A 26,509-nucleotide genomic window follows, 5' to 3' on the forward strand; every position below is an offset into this window, starting at 1 on the left:
CTATGCAGACATCCGCCTCCTTCTGCCCTTATGTGGGAGACAGCTCACTCAGGAGGGAGAAGGTGGAGCTGAGCATGCTCTCTGCTTTTAGGAAAGCAGCATCCTGGTTTGCACCACCCCCCAACCCACCCTCCTCTCACACCTTACCCACTGTGGCCCGTCCCAGTGCAGGCAGTGGGACATGTCAACCACAGCACCTTGTCAGCTGAGAAGGTGTCTTTGTTCTCAAAGAGGAGCAGCTGCTTCAGGCCTCTTTCAGCATGTGGATCCCAATTTCTGTGAGGTGAATGCTGAGGCCTGAGCAGTTATAAATCTGTTTCTTTTTTTTAAATATATTTGTATTGATTTCAGAGAGGGAGGGAGATATAGAAACAGCAATGATGAGAGAGAATCAATGATTGGCTGCCTCCTGCACACCCTCTAGTAGGGATTGAGCCCAAAATCCAGGCATGTGTCCTTGACTGGAATTGAACCCGGGACCCTTTAGTCCACAGGCTGTCGCTTTATCCACTGAACCAAACCAGCTAGGGCTTAAATATTTTTCTTTATAAATAACACTAGAGGCCTGATGCATGAAATTCATGCAAGGGGCTCGGCCCTTGTAGGCCCGGCTTCACCAGAAGGTCGTCTGGAAGGACGTCCTGGAGGTCATTCAGCTGTCCGGTCTAATTAGCATATTACACTTTTATTATTATAGGTGGTACCCTAGACTAGTGCTTTTCCAGCAGCTAGTGCAGGTTGGCCTAGAAGTCAGATTACCAAGTAGTGAAAGGTGGATAAGAGAATTCCATAAAGCTTTTTTAGAAATTCCTCTCTCTTTTTTAAAATTACACTTTATTTATTTTTAAACCATCACCTGAGGATATTTCCCTATTAATCTTTTAGAGAGAGGGAAAGAGAAAAAACATCGATGTGAGAGAAACACATTGATTGGTTGCCTCCTGCATGAGCCCCAAACATGGCCTTGGCCGGGGAGGAGCCTGCAACCGAGGTACCTGCTGCCCTTGACCTGAATCAGCCTGGGACCCTTCGTTCCACAGGCTGACGCTGTATCCACTGAGCCAGATGGCGAGGGCGCAATTACCTTTTCTTAAAACCACTTCTTGCCACTCTTCACCCCCCTTGCTTGTTTGGTTCCTTTTTTTTTAAGTTGAAGAAGCAACAACTTTAATTTTTTGGTGTCCTAATAAGGATGAGAATGTATTACTGGTTGAGGGCGTTCCCACTGAAGCCTTTAAACTTTGGACAACGACGAGGAGAACCTAGTCCTCAGGTTGCGTCAGGGGCTCTGAATTCTCTAGGCACCTCCTCTGTGCTTGCCTCTTGTTTTCACTGGTTTCTGGAAAGAAGAAATGTGAACTCCTGATCGTGGCTGTGAGGATTAGCCTGTGAGACCTCAGGGGCATGTTAAGTGGGTCAGTAGTGTCCCTATTGTGATGGATCTGGAAAGGCTTCCTGAGAAAGGGCTGGGCCTGCAGCCCCCAGGGCCCCCGAGAGTGTTTCAGTGCTGATGTTCTCAGGGTGCAACACATAGAAATGGGCTCTGCAGCTGTAAGCTTCAGCCTCACACCCCCATCTTGTCATATAGCTTTGCTGCTGTTCTGGAGATTTAAAATTCCATTTCCCCCAAAATCCGAACAGTTCCTTCCAAGGCTAGTAATCATATTAGAACGTAAGAATTGTTGCGAGTTGCTCATGACAATTTGAAACCAGTGTGGCAGACATATAAGTAACTCTGGGAGTAAATCAAGTAAACCTTTACCATCCAAGCAGGTGTTCGCCTTTTGACCTATTACCTTTTCCTTATCATGTCCTTGCTTTATTGATATATCGCTGCTCCTTTGTCCATCCTGGTGCCGTCCACATTCCAGCACTTTCTCCCTGGGGAGGTACCTTCCACGCTTTCCTCTCTTTTGGCCATTAGCCCAGTGTGATTACTCTGCTGATATTGCTTGTATGTGTGTGAATTAGTATATTGGAAATAGATTTTCCTTAAAGTATTCAAAGATAGTAAAACACATACTATATCAGTCTCTAAACTTGAGCCCAGGATGGTGATGGTAGTGAGTAAAAAACTTACCCTGGCTAGGTGGCTCTGTGGCTTGGTTTGTTGAGCATCAGCTGTACACCAAAAGGTTGTGGGTTTGATTTTCAGTCAGGGCACATACCTAGATTGCGGGTTCAATCTCAGTTGGGATGCATATGAGAGGCAACTAATAGATGTTTCTCTCCACATCAATGTTTCTCTCACTTTCCTTTCTCTCTTAAAATCAGTAAAAACATATTCTCGGTAAGGACTAAAAACAAACACACACACACACACACACCACCTCAGAAGCTCTTTAAAATGCTAGATTACCAATTCTGATGAATTTCTTCTTAGTGAATTAAGCCTCAATGCAGCATTGTTGTGTAAAAGATTTCCTTGGACTGGATATTTATTCATTTAACACGTTCATTCATTAACAAATATTTGTTCTTACTGTGGGCCAGGTACTGTGTTAGGCAGTAGGAGTAAGATGGATAAGAACATGTCTCTGGGCCCTAGCTGGTTTGGCTCAGTGGATAGAGTGTCAGCCTGTGGACTGAAGGGTATTGGGTTCAATTAGGGGGCATGCAGGAGGTAGCTGATTGATGATATTCTCTCTCTCTCTCTCTTCCTCCCTTCCTCCCTCCCTCCTTCCCTCCCTCCCCCCCTCCCTCCTTCCCTCCCTCCTTCCCTTTCTGAAATCATCACACACACACACACACACACACACACACAGACATATGAAAAGCAAACTTTAAAAAAAATGTCTGTGGGGTAAATTATGAAAGTTGGCTTCTAAACAACTGTTCATAAAAATTGTTTCTCTCTCTTTCATCACAGCCTGACTTCACCCAGTCCTATCCACAGTGCAAAGAGCGAATCCATTATCACCCAGTCGGAGGAGAAGGCAGAGTTTGTGATTATTCCCTCTGAAGGAATAGAGAACAGGACAGGTACTACTTCTTGGGTGCCTGGGTTGGTTCAAGGAATAGCTCTCAGCTTGAAGAGTTTGGGGATCCTGGCTATGTACCTATAAGCTCCCTGGCCTTGTGCCTCTTGTGTCTGCAGGCTCAGCTCTACGGGGCTCTAATGCTAGAGCCAACAAATGTGGATATCCTCTTGGGGAATGTCACTTCCGATGTCTTAGCTGTCAAAAACCTTGCAGCAGTATAGACAGGCTGTTCCTTGGCCCCATGCCTATGAGTCAGGAAATGACTTTGGAACAGTCGGAAGCCTTATTCAGTAAATAGATTTTGTGATTTCTGTGTTATACAAATAATTTCAGTCCTTCTGTAACTTAAATTGGGGCCAGGAAAAGGAGGGGTTGCTGAGGTGTCTGTGAGAACATACAGTGGAGAGCAGGTCTGCCTCAGGTTTGGTATGAGGGCTGCAGAAAGGACCACAGGAGTTCCCTTCGTTTAGACTTCTCCTTCCCCTGTGTCAGTTGGTCTCTTGTTTACTCACATAAACATAGAGGAAATCTGGAAGAAGCAAAACACATGATTTAGATAGAGTTTTATTCACCTATTAGGGGATACCATGAAACTGAAGCCCTCAGAAGAAAAACTGGAATTCATTTCTTCCTTATTCTATTCCCTCTCTGAACCTGGCATTAGTAGCAGAGAATACTACCGAGAACAGTACTGAGTCAGACACTCCTGGGACCCTGAGGAGGGAGAGGGAGAGCATTTATTGAGTGCTTGCTCTGGGCCCCACACCACATGGCCCTGGGCATAAATTACCTCGTTTAATCTTCACAGCAACCCAGAGGGATTAGCCTTACTATACTCATTTTTATGAATGAAATCAGAAGAGATTGTAAAAGCAGGAAAAGAAAAGAAAAGAAAAAAACAGAGAGAGAGAGAGAGATTAAACAATTTGTGCAAATATGCTTTACTGGTTCGTTTTCTGGGTGAGACACTGTTAAAGGACAGAATGGTCTCCTCCGAATCTCCAGAGCAGCCAACAGGACTTTTGTTTTCATGGCCTCTGACAGCTCCCCTCTTTGTACCTGGCAGAATCAAGCTCTGGGAGTGCCCATTCTAGAGAATTAATAGTAAAATCTATATGTCCCATACCAAGACTCCCAAAGAGGAAGTCTTACGGCTTCCTAAACGTTCTGAAGAGGATGTGTTTCCCCAACAGATTAAGTGTTGCTCCCTCGAGCCTGGGGTCTGAGCTAATAGCCAGTTCTGTATGTCTCACAACCCCACCTGGTGGCGAGTCCAGGCTGCGCGGCGGGGACAGGTTCAGGAGGCAGTGACCTGAACCTGTGAACGCGAGGACAGCGAATGCTTCCTGCTGGAAACTCTGTTTTCTTCAACATGAACTGTGCTCCCTCCTTTCATGTTGTAGAGGAGACAGACTCTCCAGTATCCCGAGACTGGCGACCAGGCAGCCCCACAGCCTGTCTGGAGACTTCATGGGAAGAACAGCTGTTGGAGCAACAAGAACATCTAGAAAAAGAAATGGAGGAAGCCAAGAAAATGATATCGGGACTACAGGTAGCTCCTTCCCTTGTCGTTCGTTCGTCTTCGGCGCACCCACTGATTATTATTCTTAAATCACTGGTGTCAGTTGGAGATAAACTGGCTCAGTTTTGTGTGAGGTCAGAGTTGAGTGGGGAGTTCAGACAGAGGGAGTAGGAGTCAAAGGGCAGACAGTTCCTTTTATGTGAGTAAAGCTCTCACATGGACCAGATGGACTCTTGTTTACAACACAGTTGTCAGGAGTTCTCCGAGCCTGGGAGCCATCAAGCCCTGCCAAGCCCTGGTTCTGGCTCTCAGCTCCCCGGTGTGTTCCTGCCCGCTCTGCAGCCACAGCCGTGCAGTTGCAGCTCTCACCAAATAGTGGCCCTCTGAAGAGTCAGGGGTTGTCTCCTAGGACTTCTTCAGGAAGGGTGCGGGAGCCAGTAATGCCAGGGTCTCTGTCTGAACCTAGCTAAACTTTAGAGGGTTCAGCTCGCTCCTAGTGTGTTTGTGAGTGAATGCCAAGGCTCCGTGATCAGGTAGAGGAAGTTTTCTTTGAGCAACAAAGCCCTTCAGTCTCTCCTATACCTTCAGTGCCAGCTCAGGAAATCTCCCAGAGGCCGGCTGACCCACTTGACTTGGTTTCTACCCTGAAATGACCCCCCCAGCCCTCTGACATTGTGCATCTGTCTCTATTTGGGGGAGCCCTTGTAGTGTGCTGATGACCCTGAAATTGTCTAGGGATATTCCTTTCTGTTTGTGCTGGGAACTGCACTGCTCTTGAATTGTCAAATATTTATGGAGACATAAACAAAGCCCACATTGTGTCAGTGGTCTGGCAGCCAGCAGGCGGTGGAGGCGGTGCTGCCAGCCAACCAGCAACAGGGTGAGGACACAAAGAGTTCCTTAAAAAAAAAAAAAAAAAAAGGAGATTGGTGCTATAGTAAAATATTTGCATAATGTATGCCCCAGGAATGGAGAAGGGTTAGAGGAATGTTTACTGCCTAAATATTCCTTCCTGGAAAGTTGTTTATTTCCCACCTATTTTCTTGGTATGTTTTAAAATTTTTAAAAATATATTTGTATTAATTTCAGAGGGCAAGGAAGAGGGAGGGAGAGATAGAAACATCAATATGAGAGAAAATCATTGATCGGCTGCCTCTTGCACACCCCACCATGGGTAGCTGGCAACCCAGGCATATGCCCTGACTGGGAATCGAACCATGACTTCCTGGTTCATAGGTGGACGCTCAACCACTGAGCTACAGTATATTTTAAATGTCTGCCTTTTAAATAGACATTTCCTGCCTCTCTATTAAGGCATGGTTTAATTAACGGGGTGTGTGTGTGTGCTGTCCTTTAAATAACTTTTATTGATTTTTTTACAGAGAGGAAGGGAGAGAGATAGAGAGCTAGAAACGTTGATGAGAGAGAAACACCGACCAGCTGCCTCTTGCACACTCTCTACCAGGGATGTGCCCGCAACCAACCTACATGCCCCTGACCGGAATCGAACCTGGGACCTTTTAGTCCGCAGACCGACGCTCTACCACTGAGCCAAACCGGTTTCGGCTGTGCTTTAATTAGAACTATTAAAGCATAAAAAACTTTGGGGTTACACCCAACCAGGTTTTCCCCAGGACAATGTGATTATATGAACATAGATTACCATCAGTTTGGTTTGCATTTTTCAGTCTGGTGGATTAGACAGAAAAAGAAGAGAATCGATAGGCAGAAAGTCAGCATCCTAATATTCTCTGCAAACAGGAGTTTAATTCACAGCCACATGACCACAATGAGAATTTTGTTCCCTTATGGAATACAATGGGGCTCACAGCACGCACTGGCGTTTTAACCCCTTCAGGGATGAACAAGTTGCGTGCTAAGCCACATCCAGTTTCTGGCTTATTCGTAGGCTCTCATGAGAGCCCATCCAACGCTTTGCCTTTAGGGTCAGTGTTCCTGTAGCATGGCCCTCCCTTAGTTCCCTGCAGCTCTTCTTACACTTGTCTATGCATACCTCTTGCCACAACTCCATGGGATAACCACATTAATTTGATTTACTAAACTTTTACTATTAATTAGTGCTTGGTAGATCAACCAGTGCTTGAATTCTTATATACCAACATATGTGGTTAGTTTGTGTTATATTTACTGAAAAAGGATTTAATCTCTGTAACTCTTCTCTTGACTAGATTAACCTGATAACCGGGGAGTTCCCTTTTTAATTACGCAACGTATAACGGGCGAATACTCTTTCACTAGGACGTGTCAGTACGTCACGCCCGATGGACGTAATTTCATATTATTATTATTTTTTATTTATACTTAATTAAAATAAATGAAATATATATTTTTTCGTTTATTTATATATAAAGCACAAAGGAAAATACAAAATTACAAACAAATAGAAAAGAATACCAACAAAAAAATGGAAACATCGGCCGGGACCGGTTTGGCTAAGTGGATAGAGCGTCGGCCTGTGGACTGAAAGGTCCCCGGTTCGATTCCGGTCGGGGGCATGTACCTTGGTTGCGGGCACATCCCCAGTAGGGGGTGTGCAAGAGGCAACTGATCGACGATTCTCTCTAATCAACATTTCTAACCCTCTATCCCTCTCTCTTCCTCTCTGTGAAAAATCAATAAAATATATTTAAAAAAATAAAAAATAAAAAAAATAAAAATGGAAACATCGAATTAAAAAATTATGAATTTTACAAACAATTATAAAGATTAAAAAATAGCCGGGACCGGTTTGGCTCAGTGGATAGAGCGTCGGCCTGCGGACTGAAGGGTCCCGGGTTCGATTCCGGTCAAGGGCATGTACCTTGGTTGCGGGCACATCCCCTGTGGGGGGTGTGCAAGAGGCGGCTGGTCGATGTTTCTCTCTCATCGACGTTTCTAACTCTCTGTCCCTCTCAATTCTTCTCTGTGTAAAATCAATAAAATATATTTTTAAAAAAAGATTAAAAAATATATATACTGTCCATTTCAGGGCACAACATATATTTCAAGGACGTATTCATATGTCCTCCTTGTTCCAGATATTGTTTACGTTTGACATATTTATAAGTCCCGCTCGGTTAACAGGTTAAGAAAACTCAAGATATAAGACAAGGACACATTTTCAAATCTTTCATTCAGCTGACAGGTCTTGTATACCTGCCTGCAAGGGTAGATCCAAGTTTTGTGAGTCCAAAAATACATAGTTTGGGAGGCCATCTTTAAGACTAAGATTACAATGTGACCGGTGTGGCTCAATGTTGACCATGGTTTGATTCCTCTTTAGGGCACATGCTCAGGTTGCGGGCTCAATCCCCAGGTTGTGGGCTCAATCCCCATGCAGGAGGCAGCTATCGATGATTCTTTATCATTGGTGTTTCTATCTCTCTCTCCCTTCCTCTCTAAAATTAATAAAAAAATCTTTTTTAAAAGACTGTGATTACAGATTATGCATCCAATAGTAGATATAGGAACTTGGGAGGCCAGTGCAGGTGAGGGGCCCTTGGGTTTGAGCTTCCTCAGCTTCAGAGTAAGTCTTCCCCCTCCATATTCTGATGAAAACAAAGTCTGGGGTGGGGAGTGGAAATGAATGCCCATATTTCTCCGCAAGTATGTTTTCCTTCTTTTTCTATCAGGTTGCCTTGGGGAGTAAAAATGCAGAATTATTCAAACAAACCCAACTTCTAAATAACTTCTAAATAATTTATTATAATAAAGTTTTATATGCTAGGAAATTCTGCACTGCTTTTAGTTCCCTTCCCAGCTGGCAAAATTCAGTTTGAGGGGCTCTGGTTTTGAAATGCCGCTTCTGAGAGGAATGTTTATTTTAGATTGTTTTCTGGGGCCAAAGAGCCTTGGAGAGAGGAACTCCAGAGAGACCCAAGGTGAGTCGTTGGCGGTACCTAAGGATCAGGGTCACACATTACCACGGAGATTTCTAGAGGAAGCCCAGTTGTGATTTCAATAAGGGAGGAGCCTACCAACCCCAGGCTCTGATGGGCGGTGCGTTGATCTCTGTGCTTGTGTCACCCAGGCCTTGCTGCTCAGTGGGTCCTTACCGGAAGATGAGCAGGACAGGCCCTTGGCCCTCTGTGAACCAGGAGTTAATCCCGAGGAGCAACTGGTGAGCGCCATCTTCTGTGACAAAACCAAGTAACCTGGTTAATGTGCTTGACTTGCTTTTAGCATTTGACCCCGTTGTCTGCACCTGCTTGAAATGCTCTCTTCCCTAACTCCAGCTCTCCCGGTTTTTCTCTTCTATTTTAGAGTACTTTTCCTTTCTTTTTTTTTCTTCCTTTCATTCAGTCAGTCAGCAAATATTTATTGAGTGCTGACTGTGCCAGCTGCTGTTTCAAGGTGCTGGAGATACGCGAATGCCAAAACAGTCCCAGGACACTACCCTCGGGCATGACATTCCGGGGCCTGTTCTGCCTGGGCCTTAAATGCTTGCTCTTCAGGGCCCTCTCCTGACTCGCTTTCTCCTGGGTAATAGGTGCCTCCATGGCTTCACTCACCTCCCACCCGACTCAGATGTCGCCTCAAATATTTATTTCTAGCTCAGTTTTCTCTGTGGGCTTCCAGATTTACATATGCCACATGCAGTTGCCTATTGATTACCTCCACTGGTGTATCCTATAAGCATCTCCGTTTCAATGAATCCTAAATTAAACAGCTTTTCTCTCCCGTTTCTCACCACCACCAAAACTGCTTATCCTTTTGGATTCTGTTTTTTATTACTGTCCATCTAGCCAAGTACCCAAAACAAAAATCTAAATGTCAAGTTTTTAATCCTTTCTGACCCTTCCGTCTATAACCAATAAGTCACTAAATTTTGTCAGTTGACTTTTTAAATATCTTCACCCAGTTTTCTCCACTCTCACAGCCACTACTTTAATTCAAGCCTTTATCCAATGTTCTAGCAACCTTCTAACTAGCTTTCCAGATTCCTCTCCTGTTCTTCCTGATTCATTTTGAATAAAACAGCAAGAATGATTTACCTTTAAGGGAATTCTCATTTTGTCATCTCTTTGCCTAAAATGTTTCATGGATTCCCTGTTGCCCTCCCTGGCCTTTCATGATCCAGCCCCTATTTTCCTCTCCAGCTTCATCCCTTGCTGTTTCTCTTTGCCTTTGCCCAACCTCCTGCATCCAACACATACTAGCAGTTACTTTAAACTTTGTCCCTGTTCATCTGCTTCCATCTCCCTGGGCATATGCATCCACTAGAGGGAGGACACTGTTTCCTATCCTTTGTATCCACAGTAGTAAATGTTCAATAAATGTTTATTGAATGAATGGTCTCCGAATTTCACAGCATAGGTACTTAAACATCGCTTTTTACCTTATATTCAGATTATAATCCAAAGTCGTCTGGATCAGAGTGTGGAGGAGAATAAGGACCTAAAGGTATGTCAGGACATGTACATTTACCCTTTGAAAAAAAATTCAAACTTCAGGACAGTAATAGGGAGGGGGTAAGGGATGCCGACTCATGACTCTAGCTGTACCTATGTTTGTATTGTGCCTTTGATTGAAAGAGAGATATGTCCTATATATGGCAAAAGGTAACATCTTTTTAATCTCAGTGATGAGTAATAGGCATCTATGTCATTATACCTTTATGTGTTTAAAATGTTCATTATTTTTTAAAATAATATCAGCATAAACTGGATCTATTATCAGTATGCTCTTTTTTATAATTGACATAAACATATTAGTTTCAGATAAAGAACTTATTGATTATATATATATATATATATATATATATATATATATGTAAATAATCACATTAACGTTAGTGCTGCAAGGGTTCAGGAAGCCCCAGGTTGGGATGCCAATTAATGCCAGACATTGGGTTACATTTAACACTGGTGGGTCTTGATCCAGCATCTAGAAGTGTTCTGGAATCTAGAGAAGGCTGTGCGTAGATTAAGTAAGAGTCCAGATAATTTTGAAAGGTATTTGGGGTCAGAGGAGCTTTAGCTAAAGGAACTAAGTTCTCCTTGTCTCAGGACCCCTTTCTTTTTATTACCACAAATTGTCCTAAGGCAAGGTGGAAATACACTTCAAAGGGTAGGGTTTCCATACAGAAGCAATGTCAGAATGGGGAATAGCCTATGGCTGTTCAGGTGTTTGGCCAATAGGAGGCAATAACATGTAGATTCAGATGCCCTGAGCTGTCTGGCAGCAAACACTCAATTTTTTTCAGGTTGGAGGAAATGCCTTTAGCCATTCCCAACAGGTGATAACATGTGACTCAGCCCTTGTTGAGTCCTCAAGTTCCATCAACTTTTTGATGAAACTCTTGCAATTATGACATGCTGGAATTGGCTTCCGCATCATATAGTTAAAAAAATTTTCTTGTGATGGTATCTTTTAAGATCTACTCTCTTAGCAACTTTCAAATATGCAGTACAATATTATCAAATATAGTCTAGTATCTTTTTGTTGTTGTTGTTAATCCTCACCCAAGAATATTTTCCACTTCATTCCTAGATAGAGTGGAAGGGAGGGAGAGAGAGACACAAAGAGGGAAACATTGATGTGAGAGAGACACATCGACTGGTTGCCTCCCACATGCTCCCCGGCTAAAGCCAGGACCTTCAGTCTGCATGCTGACACTCTGTTCCTTGAGCCAAACTGACTAGGGCAGGGTCCAGATCTTTTTAAATGAATACTTCCCAGAATTCTTTTAGGTCAGTGGATCTTAACACATTGCAGACAGATCATGAGATTTCTTGCTTCACAGTGTTTTACAAAATATCATACTTTAAAAAGAGATTAGCTTGTAAGAGCATGTAATAAATAACTTCAAAATATAATTTTAATTTTAAAGTGTGCCTTTAACATTTATGTAAAACGTTTTTTGTACTCAAACCGGCCGAAACCGGTTTGGCTCAGTGGACGGAAGGGTCCCAGGTTCGATTCTGGTCAAGGGCTTCTACCTTGGTTGCGGGCACATCCCAAGTGGGGTGTGTGCAGGAGGCAGCTGATCGATGTTTCTCTCTCATCGATGTTTCTGGCTCTCTATCTCTCCCTTCCTCTCTGTAAAAAATCAATAAAATAATAATTTTTAAAAAGGCCAACCTTTAAAAAAAAAAAAAAAAGAAAGAAACTTATCTGTCCACTGGGTAAAGCTACCAATAAAATTACTGGTCTGCAATGTGTTAACTTTTTTTTGAGCCATAAGTATATGCCTAAAATCATTAACCTTCTCCCCAGAAATATGCAAGAGCACATGTGCACACACACTCACTGACTTGAATTTTTATTGGCATTACTTTAGAGCCTATCTGTGGAGTCCAGATTAACTGTTTCCACTTCAGATGTGTTAATTCCAAATTCTTGATGTGATGCAATAAGAAGAGAGGGGTGTCCGAGTTATGGGTGTTCCTCTCCTAAAATCTCTTTCCTAGTGATAATCATATACATATGTTTATTCTATTGTCAAGGAGGGGTAATTACTTAGCACTGCGTTATTGGGCTAAATGTATTTTTGTTTAGTCCATGAAGAACAACACGCTCTTAGAGAATCAGAAGCAGCTTGATACTTGGCTAAACATTAGAAACCAAGATAATAATTGAAGATATGGGAATAGGCATATTGAGATGAATTACTTATTTCATGAGAGGGATTTAGATTATTATGATTCCATTTCCTGGTGGTGAAGATTGCTAATTGTAGGAATGAGATCCTATGGGAATGTGTGATGTCTTCTTTCTTGGCGTTGAGCCTGGAAGCCACAGGGCAGAATGGACTGGGTCAGCCTTCAGTGTTCACTGGACCAGACCTTTCTGCCTCAGTAGACAGTTAATTTCTTTCAGAGAATGGTTATCTGAGTTTTGTGTTCCCACTGATAGAACGAGGTAATGCTTCTGAAGCAGCCCAGATGCTCTCCCTCTGATCTAACTGTATTTGGTTTGCAGAAGGACTTGCTGAAATGTAAACAGGAAGCCAGAAACTTACAGGGAATAAAGGTAAAAAGGAAGACATTTAAATCTTTAAATAAATTATCTAGCCCAAACCGGTTTGGCTCAGTGGATAGAGCTTTGGACTGAGGACTGAAGGGTCCCAGGTTCGATTCTGGTTAAGGCCATGTACCTGGGTTGCAGGCACATCCCCGGTGAGGGGTGTGCAGGAGGCAGCTGATCGATGTTTCTCTCTCATCAATGTTTCTGACTCTCTATCCCTCTCCTTCCTCTCTGTAAGAAATCAATAAAATATATATATAAAAAAATTATCTACAAGGTCAAGTAGTCTACTGGTAAGAGTAGGTGCTAGGAGGTTGGATGGGTCCTCTAGTCTTTCTTGTATACATTTGGTGGGGCCTTTGGCAGACTCTGTGCTGTTAGAAAAGGGAGAGCTTTGTGGATGGGAAGTGAGACGTGGTAAGGAATATACCTCTTTGTTTTGCTGAGGCTTATTTCTGGGGGTTATGACCCCTGGTGCTGCCACTTCCCTCTGTGCTGCCTTATTTGTTTCTGTCTGTAAACAATCAATTCTTACAGTTCTCTTTAGTTTTAGTTTTTTATCAGTTCTAAAAAGGTATATCTTTGCCCTGACCGGTTTGGCTCAGGGGATAGAGCATCGGCCTGCAGACTGAAAAGTCCCAGGTTCGATTCCGGTCAAGGGTATGTACCTTGGTTGCAGGCACAGCTCCAGTAGAGTATGCAGGAGGCAGCTGATCGATGTTTCTCTCTCTCATCAATGTTTCTAACTCTCTATCCCTCTCCCTTTCTCCCTGTAAAAAATCAATACAATATATTAAAAAATTAAAAAATAAAGAGGTATATCCACTTAAAAATTGTAATTTACTTAGTTCTTGAATAGTTAATAGTACTCAAATGGTTTAAAGTTAATAAGATACAAAAAGATAATCCTTAAAAAGCCTGACTTCTGGCCCTGTCCCCACAATCACCTAGTTCTCTCTCCTGGAGGCAACTTATTAGTTATCAACAAGTCCTATATAATAAAAGCCTAATATGCTAAGTGTCCAGTCGACTGGTCAGCCAAAATGTAATATGCTAATGATATGCTAAGGCCACTCAACAGCTTACTATGACATGCACTGACCACCAGGGGGCAGACAGCCGGCTGGTTGACCAGCTGCTATGATGTGCACTGACCACCAAAGGGCAGGTGCTCTGATTGGTAGGTTAGCTTGCTGCTGAGGTCGGCCAATCAGGACTGAGTGAGATGCCTGGAGCCCTCCTTCAGTCCCTGGCCAACGCCCTGTGTCTCTCCCCAGCCCCAATCATGCACAGGTTGGGTCCCTCGGCCTGACCTGCATCCTCTTGCAATCCGGGACCCCTCAGGGTATGTCAGAGAGCCAGTTTCAGCCTGATCTCATAGAGGAGTGTCACTCAGCCAGAAGCCGGGCTCATGGCTGGCGGACTCAGTAATGGTGGCAGGAGCCTCTCCCACCATTGTAGCAGCACTAAGGGTGTCTGACTACAAGAGGGCGCAGGCCGGGCTGAGGGACCTCTTCCCCTTGAGTGCACAAATTTCGTGCACTGGGCCTCTAGTCTATATATAAAGCCTAAGCTCCCGTCCGACCAGTAGCTATGATTTGCACTGACCACCAGGGGGCAGACACTTAATGCAGGAGCTGCCGATGAATTGGCAGCTGCGGTTCTCAGGTGATGCACCCAGAACCAGAGAGGAGGGAGCCTGATTCTGGGGTGAGTCACCTGAGAACCACCCTCTTGCAATCTGGAGCCCCTTGGGGGATGTCGGAGAGCCAGTTTCGGCCCCATCTCCACACTGTGCACCGGCCCTCTAGAGCATATATAATTTCTCCCCAAATAATGGTATACAGCAAATACAGCTTAACGTGTTGCTTGTGGCTGCACAGTGTGCCACTAAATGTGATTATTTAATCACTTGCTCATACAACCAGTGATATAGCTAATCTCCTTGAATGCATGTTATTTCACCCAAGTGGGAGCATGTCTGTGTATAAATACTGGAAGTGGAAAACAGTGTTCCCCTCTTCCCTGCACTTCCAATCGTGGGCTGGACTAGAGCCTTTTTCAGAGCCTTAGTCCTTTGAGATACTTCGGAAACAAACGTGTTCCATGGTCAAGTAAGTGTGAGAGCTGCCCTCTGGACTTGAAAAGTCACAGTGAATAGTAACATAGTAAAGGACCTGGGGAGATTTCTCATGAAGAAGGTGGCCCAAAGCAAGTTTAGAATTATTGACCACAGAAGCGCTTTTTCTCCCATGGAGCACTGGGAAATGTTCCCCTGATCTGCTGGTGCCAGGGCTTCTTAGCCTGCCTTTGCCATGTGCCGTCCTGGCAGACAGCATGTTCAGGCATGGGCTCCCACATTCTCCAGAGCCCGCACCATTTCTTAGTGGTCTGTGAAGAGAGGAAAGTCAGAGTCAGTACACTGGAATGCAGCCCCAGTCCATAGTTCCATTGGCGGTCACAGTGGTTGGAGGAATGACCCTTTTAAGTATGTATAACTCACCTTTTCTTAAGCATGAGAGAAACCAAGAGTGTCCAAGCTGAAAGATAGCCTAATGTTGGGAAGGTTCTAGATATGGGAGGAGGAACCACAGCCCAAGAGCAGTTCTGAGCATGGAAATATGTATATTCCCAGTCCTGGTCCAGATTAGGCATGGGAACCCCCAGCAGGTGCAGGCTCTGGGAGGCAGGAGGAGGGACCTCAGGAATTCTGGATGAAGTGGGTGTCAGGCAGAAACAGGTCCCAGCCTTCTAGGAAAAGGGAGTTGGCAGAGAGGTAGACTATTTATACGCCCAAGATATAGATGAGGAAGCCAGGGTGGGGGGAGGAGAGGGTGTTGTCCAAGGTCACTGTCACAGAAGTAAGTGGCAAACTTGTCATTTGAATCTAAGTCTTTTTTATTCCCCAAGACCTCTGTCTAGGACACCACCCTGTCAGGAATGAAGTAGAGGGTAGTGGTGAGTACCAAGCGAAGGAAAAGTCAGGTTTCGTGTAGTTCGGTAGGACAATGGATAGGATTGTCCTGTAGATGCCACTGTCCTGGAAGGGGCAGAAAACCCCTGCTCATTCCCGTGGCAGTCCCTGAAGTCACTCCCACCTGCGTTGCCAGAACTAATGCGGGACATGCAGTGAGGGCTTTAATAACTTAGTAATAACTGGCTGGTTGGTTAATTGGGACAACAGTAATTAGCTTTCCCCTCTCCCCCCAGGATGCCTTGCAGCAGAGGTTGACTCAGCAGGACACATCTGTTCTTCAGCTCAAACAAGAACTACTGCGGGCAAACATGGACAAAGATGAGCTACACAACCAGAATGTGAGTTAAATGAACCCTGACTTCACTGAACCCCAATTAGGTCTGCTGTCCTAACCTCTTAATTTCAGGTTGTCCGCTCTCAGTGTCTGCGGTTATTTTATTTCCTGTTAGACTTGAGTCTGTTCCCAAGGGAGAGTCTCCAACACACTGGCCTCAAGCCCTTCACGTTCGGGACACTGAGACACAGAGGCTGCCCTGTGCTTCCGCAGTCTGTGTAGAGACACGGAGAGCAGCTGTGTGTTTTGTCCACAGCCACGCCCTCTCTGCTTCTCACGTGAACTGTGGTTACTAAAGAGCTATTTTCCTGCTGGGCGTGGCACACAGCACCTCCATGCCATTAATTCTTATCCTTCTTGCAGGTGGATCTGCAGAGGAAGCTAGATGAGAGGAACCGGCTCCTGGGAGAATATAAAGTAAGAATGAACGTTAGTTTGGAAATAATTTCCATCTGACCTTGTTTTATGAACAGCCCATGATGCTGTTGTTCAAAGAGCACTTAACTCTGTTCTCTCCTTGCTTTTGGCAAAGAAATCCTTTGCTGCGCTCCCTTGTTCACGAACCCTAACCCTGAAGGTAGAGAGCACGGCTAGGAGAAGGAGCGCAGAACTAGGAGTGTGAAACTTCAGTCCTAACCCTTCTATCTAACTAGCAAGGATAGCATGTAGTGTCCTTCTACACACAGTAGTTCCCTTTCTCCTTACCCTTCCGAGAACCCTTTGTGTGCTATGCAGGGCTGCTGTGGTGTGCGATGCCTTCCGGTGCAGCTGGAGGAAAGCACCGTTCCCCCAGGGCTCTGCTTTCCTCCGAGGGAGTTGTATCACAAAGGGTGAATTAACTGTTCGATGTTCTTGACTTTGCCACGTCTGAGAGCTCTCTCTCCATTGCAGAAGGAGCTGGGGCAGAAGGACCGCCTCCTTCAGCATCACCAGGCCAAGCTGGAAGAAGCTCTCCGGAAACTCTCTGAGGCCAGTTCCCAGCAGGTGGGCATCTTCGGCGCTGACTTCCTGTCCCTGCGGCCTGAGGGAGTGCTTTCCTGACTTAGTCTCTGGTTTGCAGGTGGATCTAGAGCGGGAGCTAGAACACAAAGATGTCCTTTTGGCTCACTGTATGAAAAGAGAGGCGGATGAGGTAACCTCCAGCTCGGGGTCTCCCTCCCACATTTACAAGGGCAAGGAGAGGGTTTTGTTTCTGAGTCAGGACTGAACCAAAGCCACAGGTCAGTTTTTTAGGAGGGTTATTTGATGTGGGGGTTATGAATACAGATTCCAGGATAAGAAAATCTGGTTTCAGATACATCTTTACCACTTTTTAAAATTAAACTTATTGGTGTAACATTGGTACATTTTTATCACTTTTGACCATTGTGTGACTTTAATTAACTTAGCTTCTGAACCTTAGAAATAAGGCTCATCTGGAAAGCAGAAATAATAGTGGCCTCTCTGCCATTAAGAAGAATACATAAAATAACCCAGGTCTGAGGGGTGGGAGTGTCTGGGGAGAGGTCAATGGGGGACAAAGGAGACATATACTTTCAATAATAAAGAATTTAAATTAAAAAAATAATCCAGCCAAAACCAGTTTGGCTCAGTGGATAGAGCGTCAGCCTGCGGATTAAAAGGTCCCGGGTTCAATTCTGGTCAAGGGCATGTACATTGGTTGCGGACACATCCCCAGTGGGGGGTGTGCAAGAGGCAGCTGGTCGAAGTCTCTCTCTCATCGACGTTTCTAACTCTCTATCCCTCTCAATTCCTCTCTATGTAAAAATCAATAAAATATATTTAAAAAAAAATAATAATCCAGGTAGATCCACCTGGTAGATCCACCTGGCTCAGAACTAAGATCAGGAAAAGTTAGTCATTACGTGGTTGGTGTGGCTCAGTAGTTAAGCATCGACCCATGTACCAGGAGGTCACAGTTCAATTCCCAGTCAGGACACATGCCCGGGTTGCTGTCTCCATCCTCAGTAGGAGGCATGCAGGAGGAAGCTGATCAATGATTCTTCTTCTTTTTTTTTTTTTATCAATGATTCTTATCATTGATGTTTCTATCCCTCTCTCCCTCTTCCTTCCTCTCTCTGACATCAATAAAAATATATTTAAGAAAGAAAGAAAAGTTAGTCATTGCTTTTATTTTTAAATTACTGAAGCAAAGGCCGGAGGTGCTATAGCAGCATTCTCAGGCCCTCCAGTGGCCAGGCAGAGTGTAGGCTGGGGGCTTCCCAGCTGAGGTTTCCCTTTTGTTTATTCTACATTCAACAGTGCCTAGGAAGGGTCAAGTACAGGGGTGTAGCGATGAACAAAGGGGGGAAAGGCCCCATACATTCTAATAGGGAGAGAGATGAAATAGATATGTAATTATAAACTATGTCAGGAAGCGTAAAGAAGAAAAGTAAGACGGGACATCTTGGTTTAGAATTCTCTCACAACAAGTGTCATTTCTTCTTGCTGCCGTAGGTGACCAATTACAGCAGTCACAGCTCTCAAAGCAATGGTTTTCTCCCTCCGGTGGCAGGAAAAGGAGCTGCTCCCATCACTCCGAGAGGGGTAGGTTCTTGACATTTTAGTCCAGACCCGCCACTTCAGCTGAAGCCAGAAGAGCACCTTAGCCGCCACCAGTGGACTCGCCGTTTATATCCCACTTCTCTATTCTCGCATCTGTTGGGTGTGTAAAGATCTGAGGCACTTGTTATTCGAAATGAAGGCCTGGTGGGAAACAGCAGGCCTGCTTTTGTGGAGGAACATTTCCTATAATCCACACCTCCTCCCTCAGAAATGAAAGGTCTGTCCTGGAGATTTCTCCCCTGTGTCTCCTGAAGCCCGGTGGCCGGGATATAGTGAATAGCATGACACTGCAGTATGCCAGCAGCGCCTCACTCTCCCCACAGACCAGCGACCTGCAGCTCGTTCGCGATGCTCTCCGCAGCCTGCGCAACAGCTTCAGCGGCCACGACCCTCAGCACCACACCATCGACAGCCTGGAACAGGGCATCTCCAGCCTCATGGAGCGTCTGCATGCCATGGAGACCCACAAAAAGCAAGAAAAAAGGGTAATCCTCCTTCTGTGCTGTTCCTCTTAGGCAAGCTCCCAAAGAAGCTTAATTTTATCCATTTTAATCTAGAGGAAGGCAGGGCTGAAGGTTAGAGTTGCTTTTCTCTTTGGTTTTCCTCTTCATCATGGTTTGATAATCTAGGGAGGGACTTCATGATAACTTTCATTCCTATCAACTGCTTAACCCTTTGCACTCCGAACCATTCTGGACATTGGCTACCAGCTACTCGACGCTACTTTGCAGCAGAAACGTGCGTTGAAATACTCAATTCCCCGTAATCACTAATAAACTGCAATGTCCCCTGAGAGGGGACATCCGAGTGATATGCTAGAATTCCGCTGTCCCTGAGAGGGGACAGCGGAGTGCAGAGGGTTAACTATCTAAGGAATTGTAGTGCTTGGCCCCACAGCTCTCTCTACTGCTTGTTTCCCTTGCCCTTCTCCCCTGAATGAGCTCGCATTAGATGAGGAAATATATGGAAAATGCTTGAAAATTAGAAGCCCTTTTATAAATGTGTATTATTATTGTTAGAACCAATATGTACAGTTTTATGCACTGTGGTAGAAGATGTATATTTTAGGCAAATGGTAGAAAGAGTATATTTTAGGCACACTTTTTAAATTTAAATTTCTTGGTTAAGTTCTCCCGTTGATCATAATTCTTGTGATTTTTGTGTGGCTCTCCAGGTTTGGGGCAAGTCGCCCAGAACTCAAGCAGGTAGTGAATACCGGGAGTCCTGGCCCCCTCATTCCAGTAAGTGCTCATTATTGCTCAGGAAGGTCTCCTGGAATTTTAGATCAGACATTAGTACTTTGTGGATCGTATTTTTCTTATATAATTTCACTTTTATAATGTGTTGTTTCTGAGGCAGTGCTAATTAGTATGGAGTTATTTCTAGGACTGTGAAGATACCATCATCATCACCTCAAGTACCATTTATTTAACCATGTTCTTCTATTGACTCAGAGAGGCTGAAATATCTTTGGGAAATACTACAAGCTTAAAACATTTACCAAACAAAACAAAATTTAAGACAACAAAAACATATACAAATCAACCTACAACCCAAATAGCACAGAAAATTCCAGTTCTTCCTAGGATCAAGAAGCTTGATTTGGGGGGGAGGGAGAGGGTAATTATCCTTAAAACTTGGAGTGCTTAGGTGATTTGGTTTAAGTCCTGCAAAATCATTGCGCCATCTAGTGGTCATGGCTAGGTAGTACTTCTTACCTGCTCTATGCCTACTTGTTACATTTCTTCCCGTTTTCATTCCAACATGTTGGAAATCTACCCTGCCTCATAATTTGTTTTACTCTATATCTTAACTTTTGATTTAATAGCTTTCACATTTTCTTATATTTTATAGTTTACCCAGACCCAATCTAAAAGTATGTAAATAATTTTCAAAAAACAAATAGTATAAAGCTAGCCATAACCAGTTTTGTATGACACATAGGCAATTAAGAAAACAATAATAAACAAAATGTAAAGTATGTCCTGGCCAGTGTTTCTTAGTGGTTAGAGCGTTGGCCTGCAGACCAAAGGGTCTGCGTTCTATTCCTGTCAAGGGCACATACCTTGGTTCAGGCTCCTCCCATATGCAGGAGGCAACCAATCAATGTGTTTTTCTCACATTGATATTTTTCACTATCCTTCCCTCTCTCTTCCACTCTCTATAAAAGATCAATGAAAAAATATTAACAACAACAAAAAAGAAACATGAAACCCTGACCAGTGTAGCTCAGTGGTTGAGCCTTGACCTATGAAGCAGGAGGTCACAGTTCGATTCTCAGGGCACATGCTTGGGTTGCAGGAGGCAGGTGATCAATGATTCTCTCTGGTCATTGATGTTTCTCTCTCTCTCCCTCTCCCCTCCTCTCTGAAATCAATAAAAATACATTTTTAAAAAGAAAACTGTAGCCGAAACTGATTTGGCTCAGTGGTAGAGCGTCGGTCTGCGGACTGAAAGATTCCGGTTGGGAGCATGTACCTTGGTTGCGGGCACATCCCCGGTAGGGGGTGGTGTGCAAGAGGCAGCTGGTCGATGTTTCTCTCTCATTTATGTATCTAGCTCTCTATCTCTCTCCCTTCCTCTCTGTAAAAAATCAATAAAATATATTTAAAAGAAAACTGTAGAACACAGATGAAATAAATCAAAGAATGGGAAGATACACCATATTTATTGATTAGAGTACTCAATATTGATCCATTCTCCCCAAATAATCTATAGCTTCAATCATATTCCAATAAAAATCCTTTTGTAGATATAAACAAGCTGATTCTAAAATTTATATGGAACAATAAAGGGATTGAAATAATCACACAGGCTGAAGGGAGTTAATGGGGGGGGTGACATATGTAATACTTTTAACAATAAAAATTAAAAAAAAAAAAAAAAAAAAGGAATAGCCACACAGAAAAAGTTGAGAAAGATGAACAAAGTATTTGGATGACCACACTATCTGATTTCAAAACTAAATAATTAGTACAATATAGGTGAATGCAAAGACACATGGATTAGTGGAACAAAGTAGAGAGTTCAGAAATATTTGGCCTATAGATTTTCAGTATATATGAAAGAGCTAGTCAGTGGCAAAGGAATGAAGGTTTAGGTTACCCAATCAAAAACAAAACAAAACACACCAACAACACAGAAGGATAGGCTTTTCAACACATGGTCCTGAGTAACAAAAGGCCCATATAAAAACAGTCTTGACACATACCTCATGCCATATACAAAAATTAATTCCAAATGAGCTTAAAAACTAAAATTGATTAAAGTTATGTATTAAATTTATACACACACAAAGATTTGTTTTGGGGTCTTTTATTTGAGTTTTTTGTACATGCTTTTTATAGTAATTTCATACTGAAGTAACAATTATTTTATCATGATTCAGCCTTCAGACTGAAGGGTCCCCAGGTTCAATTCCCACCGAGGGCATATGCTCAAGGTTTGGGCTAGATCCCCAATAGGGGGCATTCAAAAGGCAGCCAATCAATGATTCTCTCTCATCATTGATGTTTCTCTTTCCCCCTTCCTCTCTGAAATCAATGAAAATATATTTTTAAAAATAAAAAGGAAAGGTTCCTCAAATCTCTCTCTTCTCTGACTCCATCTTGCCCTTCCGCATCTTTCAGATTGTTTTTAATTGCCTGTTAATGGGATTACTGGTTTCCAGAGTTTCTCCCATCCAACTCATACTTTACTTTGCTGCTGGATTGGCCTTTCTACTAGTAAATGCCTGTCTGATCTTGTCACTCTTTTTTAGTATCTTCCAGAGCTTATGACTAATATCTAAATGTTTTATGCTGGCAGAGTCCTTGTGATATGTCCCCTGCCTATTTTATTATTCTCATCTTTCACAACTTCCCAATGTATTCTTTGTGCTCCAGCCTTAGTTAACTTTTAATTTTTTTTATTTTTAAAAAATATATATTTTATTGATTTTTTACAGAGAGAAAGGGAGAGAGAGAGAGAGAGAGCCAGAAACGTCGATGAGAGAGAAACATCGACCAGCTGCCTCCTGCACACCCCCTACCGGGGATGTGCCCGCAACCAATGTACATGCCCTTGACCAGAATCGAACCTGGGACCTTTCAGTCCGCAGACCAACGCTCTACCACTGAGCCAAACCGGTTTCGGCTAACTTTTAATTTTTAACATACATAATCACATTCCCTGCATTTACATATATCCTTCCGTCTTGGAATGCCCTTTTAGACTTCTCTATCTGATGACTTCTTAAGCGCTTTATGGGGCCTTCTGACCTCTTCCAGGTGGAATTAACCACTTCATCTTCAGTCCTCCTGTGCAGTTTACACAAGTCTGATTTCAGTGTAATTATTTATGTCCATATTTGTCATCCATACTAGGTGAATGTAAACTCTTTGAGGTCAGAGACCACATATGGTTGATTCTATATTTCCCAAATTTAGCATGTGGTACGTGTACAAAAAATGTTTGTTGAATGAATGAATGAATCAATCAATCAATAATAGAATTTAGTGATTTAAGTGAATGTTTTAGGTGCTATTGTCCAAGGAGCACCATGTCATATAGTTTTAATAATTGGCATTCTTTGGAGAAAAATTCTGAAAACTGTGATTACTATGCAGAGTGAATATTCCCTTGTATTCCCCTGTATTAATTCTTCCCTCACAGTCTCCTTTAATTGAAACCCCTTCCTAGAAATGCTCTCCTGTGGCTGCCAGTTTGAATGGGACCAATGTCTAGAAAAAGTTAAGAAAATATATGTAGATGGAATTTCAGGACAGATTTTTAAATTTTTATTAATCCTCACCTGAGGATATATTTTTCCTTTTTTTTTTTTTTTAGAGTGGAAGAGAGAGAGGAGAAAAGAGAAAGAGAGACAGACAGGCAGAGGCATTGATGTGAGACAGACATATCAATCAGTTGTTTCTCACACATTCACTGACCAGAGCAGGGATCCAACCTGAAACCCAGGTATGTGCCCTTGACTGGAATCGAACTCATGACCCTTTGTTGTGCCAGCTAATGCTCTGAACACTGATCAACACCAGCTAGGGCACAGGACAGATTTTAATGACACTTTATTATTTTATGGTTTTTACGATAAAAGTTTCTGATTGGTCTTTACTCCTGTTCTCTTAATTTTTTTTTTTTTGTGTGTGTGTTTTTTTTTAATAAATTTTTATTGTTCATATTATTACAAGTGTTCCTTTCCCCCCACTTCCTACCCCACCCTCTGCCCTTTCCCCACTCCCCATTGTCCTCATCCATAGGTGCACAGTTTATGTTCAGTCTCTTCCCACATTCCCCTCTCCCCTTTTCCCCAAGAATCATCAGTTCACTCCCCTTCCATACCTCTGATTCTATTATATTCAACAGTTAATATTGTTCATCAGATTTTTTTTTTTAATTTCCTTGGTTTTTAGATTCACTTGTTGATAGTTACGTATTTGTTGTTCATAATTTTTATCTTTATTTACTTTCTCTTCTGAAAGAACCCCCTTCAGCAATTCATATAATTCTGGTTTGGTGGTGATGAACTCCTTTAGCTTTTTTTTATTAGTGAAGCTCTTTATCTGACCTTCGATTCTGAGTGATAGCTTTGCTGGGTAGAGTATTTTTGGCTGTAGGTTCCTGCTATTCATCACCTTGAATGTTTCTTGCCATTCCCGTCTGGCCTGCATGGTTTCTGTTGAGAAATCAGCTGACAGTCGTATAGGTGCTCCTTTATAGGTAACCACCTGTTTAGCTCTTGCTGCTTTTAATATTCTCTCTTTGTCCTTTGCTCTTGGAATCTTAATTATGATTTGTCTTGGTGTGGTCCTCTTTGGATTCCTCTTATTTGGAGTTCTGTGTGCTTCCTGGACTTGTAAGTCCAATTCTTTCCCCAGGTGGGGGAAGTTTTCTGTCACTATTTCTTTCAGTATGTTTTCGATATCTTGCTCTCTCCCATCTTCTGGGACCCCCATGATTCTGATGTTGGATCGTTTGAAGTTGTCCCAGAGGTTTCTTACATTATCTTCAATTTTCTGGATTCTCTTGCCTTCTAGCTTCTGCAGAGGAGTGTCTTCTGGCTCTTTATGTTCCAAATCTTTGACTTGATTCTTGCGATCTTCTATTCTGTTTTTAGGACTCTGTAGAATATTTTTTATTTCAGACAATGTATTCTTTATTTCTTGTTGATCCCTTAGCATTTCTTGTTGATCCCTTTTCATATCCTCATAGGTCCCATTTATTTTATCGGCCTTTTCTAGGAGTCTCTTGAAAAACCTTATAAGTGTGGTTTTGAACTCTATATCCAGTCGCTTTTTGTCCTCCATTTCTTTCGTTTGTGATCTATTTGGTTTAGGCATTTTCGCAGGCAGCTTTCCTGATGGGGTGGGGTTTCAGGGTGGAGCCTACAGCCTTGGCTTCCGTCAGCCCCGCCCTATGCGACTCCTGAGACTCAGGGTCCTTCAGTACTTGTTGCAAGCACCTCTGAGAGAAAGGTGCCCTCGATTTTCGCCTGCTACCAAACAGTGTAGGCTCTCCCGCAATGGGCCCAAAACTGGGGTTGAGTTCAGTTGGAAGTGGAGTTGGAGATGGCGTTCAGAGCAGTCTGGAGCCTGTCTCCTTCCCGCCAGGGCAGTCCTACGGCACAGCCGGCCGGCCCTTCTCTGCGCGCTGTGTGCGCGCCTCTGGGACCTCCTTTCCCCGCTTCCCCGGGTACCGCCTTACAGCCCAGCTCCCTCTGGATGAGCCTGGGTCCCCAGGGTCTGGCCTAGAACGGGGGTTCAGAGCAGTTGGGGGCCCAGCACAGTCCGAGTGTTTATCTCCTTCCCGCTAGGGAACGCCAGCCAGGCACTCGGCCTCCCTCCTCTCCGGCTCCCTCCTCTCCGCGCGCCGCGTGTCTCCGTACCTTAGGCTTTTACAGCTCCTCCGCGCTTCCTTCTGGTTTTCTCCTTGCTTCTCGTTGTAGAATTTCCAGTCAGTTGACTTTCCTGTAGTTCTGGGTAATGTCCATTTTATATTTTAGTTGTATTTTATTGAAATTGTTGCGTGCGGCTGCGGCTAGGTGCCTACCCGAGCAGCCATCTTGGATTCTCCTTTTTTTTTAAAAAAAAAAATATATATATATATATATTTTAAATATATTTTATTGATTTTTCACAGAGAGGAAGAGAGAGGGATAGAGAGTTAGAAACATCGATGAGAGAGAATCATCGATCAGCTGCCACTTGCACACCCCCCACTGGGGATGTGCCCCCAACCAAGGTACATGCCCTTGCCCGGAATCGAACCCGGGACCTTTCAGTCCGCAGGCTGACGCTCTATCCACTGAGCCAAACCGGTCCCGGCTAAAAAATATATTTTTATTGGTTTCAGAGAGGAAAGGAGAGGGAGAGAGAGACAGAAACATCAATGATGAGAGAGAATCATTGATCACCTGCCTCCTGCACACCCCCTACTGGGGATCAAGCCTGCAATCAAGGCATGCGCCCTTGACTGGAATTGAACCTGGGACACTTCAGTCCTCAGGCCAACACTCTATCCAACAAAAGCCAACCCAGCGAGGGCTCTTCCTGTTCTCTTAAAGTCATAATCACAAGTACTCATTAATAAAAAGTTTCCAGTCCTGGTGGTGTGGGTCAATTGGTTGAAGTTCATTGTACACCAGAAGGTTGTGGGTTCTATTTCCAGTCAGGGCACATACCCAGGTCGCAGTTCATTCCGGTCAGGGAACCTACCAGTGTTTCCCTTTCACATTGATGTTTCTCTCTCCCTCTCCCCTCTAAAATCAAATTTTTAAAATTCTAAAAAAACAACAACACAGTACAAATTTACTTTAAAACTAAATAAAAACTTTACATAAGTACCTATACAAAGAGTAAAGACAAGATGTGGATCAAGAGAACTGAGTTTCAAACCATGGGCCAGCACATACAGATCCTTTGTAGCTAAGGGATAAGGTACTGGAAGCATGAGGCTCCCTTGATTTTTAGACTGGAAGCATGAGGCTCCCTTGGCATCTGAGTTTCTAAGATTATTTTGCTCCTATGGTTCCTGTTCCTATTCATTTTCATTTCATGAATTGCATTAGCATTCTCTACCACAGACCTCCAAAACTTAAGTGCTGGCAGTGAAATGTTGCTGGGCTTCTCTGGCCTCTTTGACTCTTCACAACAATCAGAACAGTTGCT

General features: G+C 43.5%; 1 protein-coding gene across 12 annotated transcripts in view; it reads left to right on the forward strand.

Moving 5' to 3' along the window:
* DIXDC1 (DIX domain containing 1) overlaps positions 1-26,509 on the forward strand; it is an 82,759-nt gene that overhangs the window by 50,735 nt on the left and 5,515 nt on the right. For 4 of the 12 annotated variants that reach the window (XM_084893889.1, XM_084893887.1, XM_084893883.1 and 1 more), the window contains 12 exons: positions 2,870-2,982; positions 4,385-4,533; positions 8,534-8,623; positions 9,853-9,906; positions 12,361-12,477; positions 15,682-15,786; positions 16,146-16,199; positions 16,674-16,766; positions 16,843-16,914; positions 18,240-18,329; positions 18,602-18,832; positions 19,522-19,588. In XM_084893889.1, the coding sequence (XP_084750015.1) occupies positions 2,870-2,982; positions 4,385-4,533; positions 8,534-8,623; positions 9,853-9,906; positions 12,361-12,477; positions 15,682-15,786; positions 16,146-16,199; positions 16,674-16,766; positions 16,843-16,914; positions 18,240-18,329; positions 18,602-18,832; positions 19,522-19,588 (1,235 nt within the window). The remainder of the gene's footprint in view (positions 1-2,869; positions 2,983-4,384; positions 4,534-8,533; positions 8,624-9,852; positions 9,907-12,360; positions 12,478-15,681; positions 15,787-16,145; positions 16,200-16,673; positions 16,767-16,842; positions 16,915-18,239; positions 18,330-18,601; positions 18,833-19,521; positions 19,589-26,509) is intronic. The other 8 variants (XM_084893885.1, XM_084893884.1, XM_084893894.1 and 5 more) reach the window with 4 other exon arrangements.

This window comes from Pipistrellus hanaki, assembly GCF_964339955.1.
Source record: "Pipistrellus hanaki genome assembly, chromosome: 9".
NCBI lineage: Eukaryota > Metazoa > Chordata > Mammalia > Chiroptera > Vespertilionidae > Pipistrellus > Pipistrellus hanaki.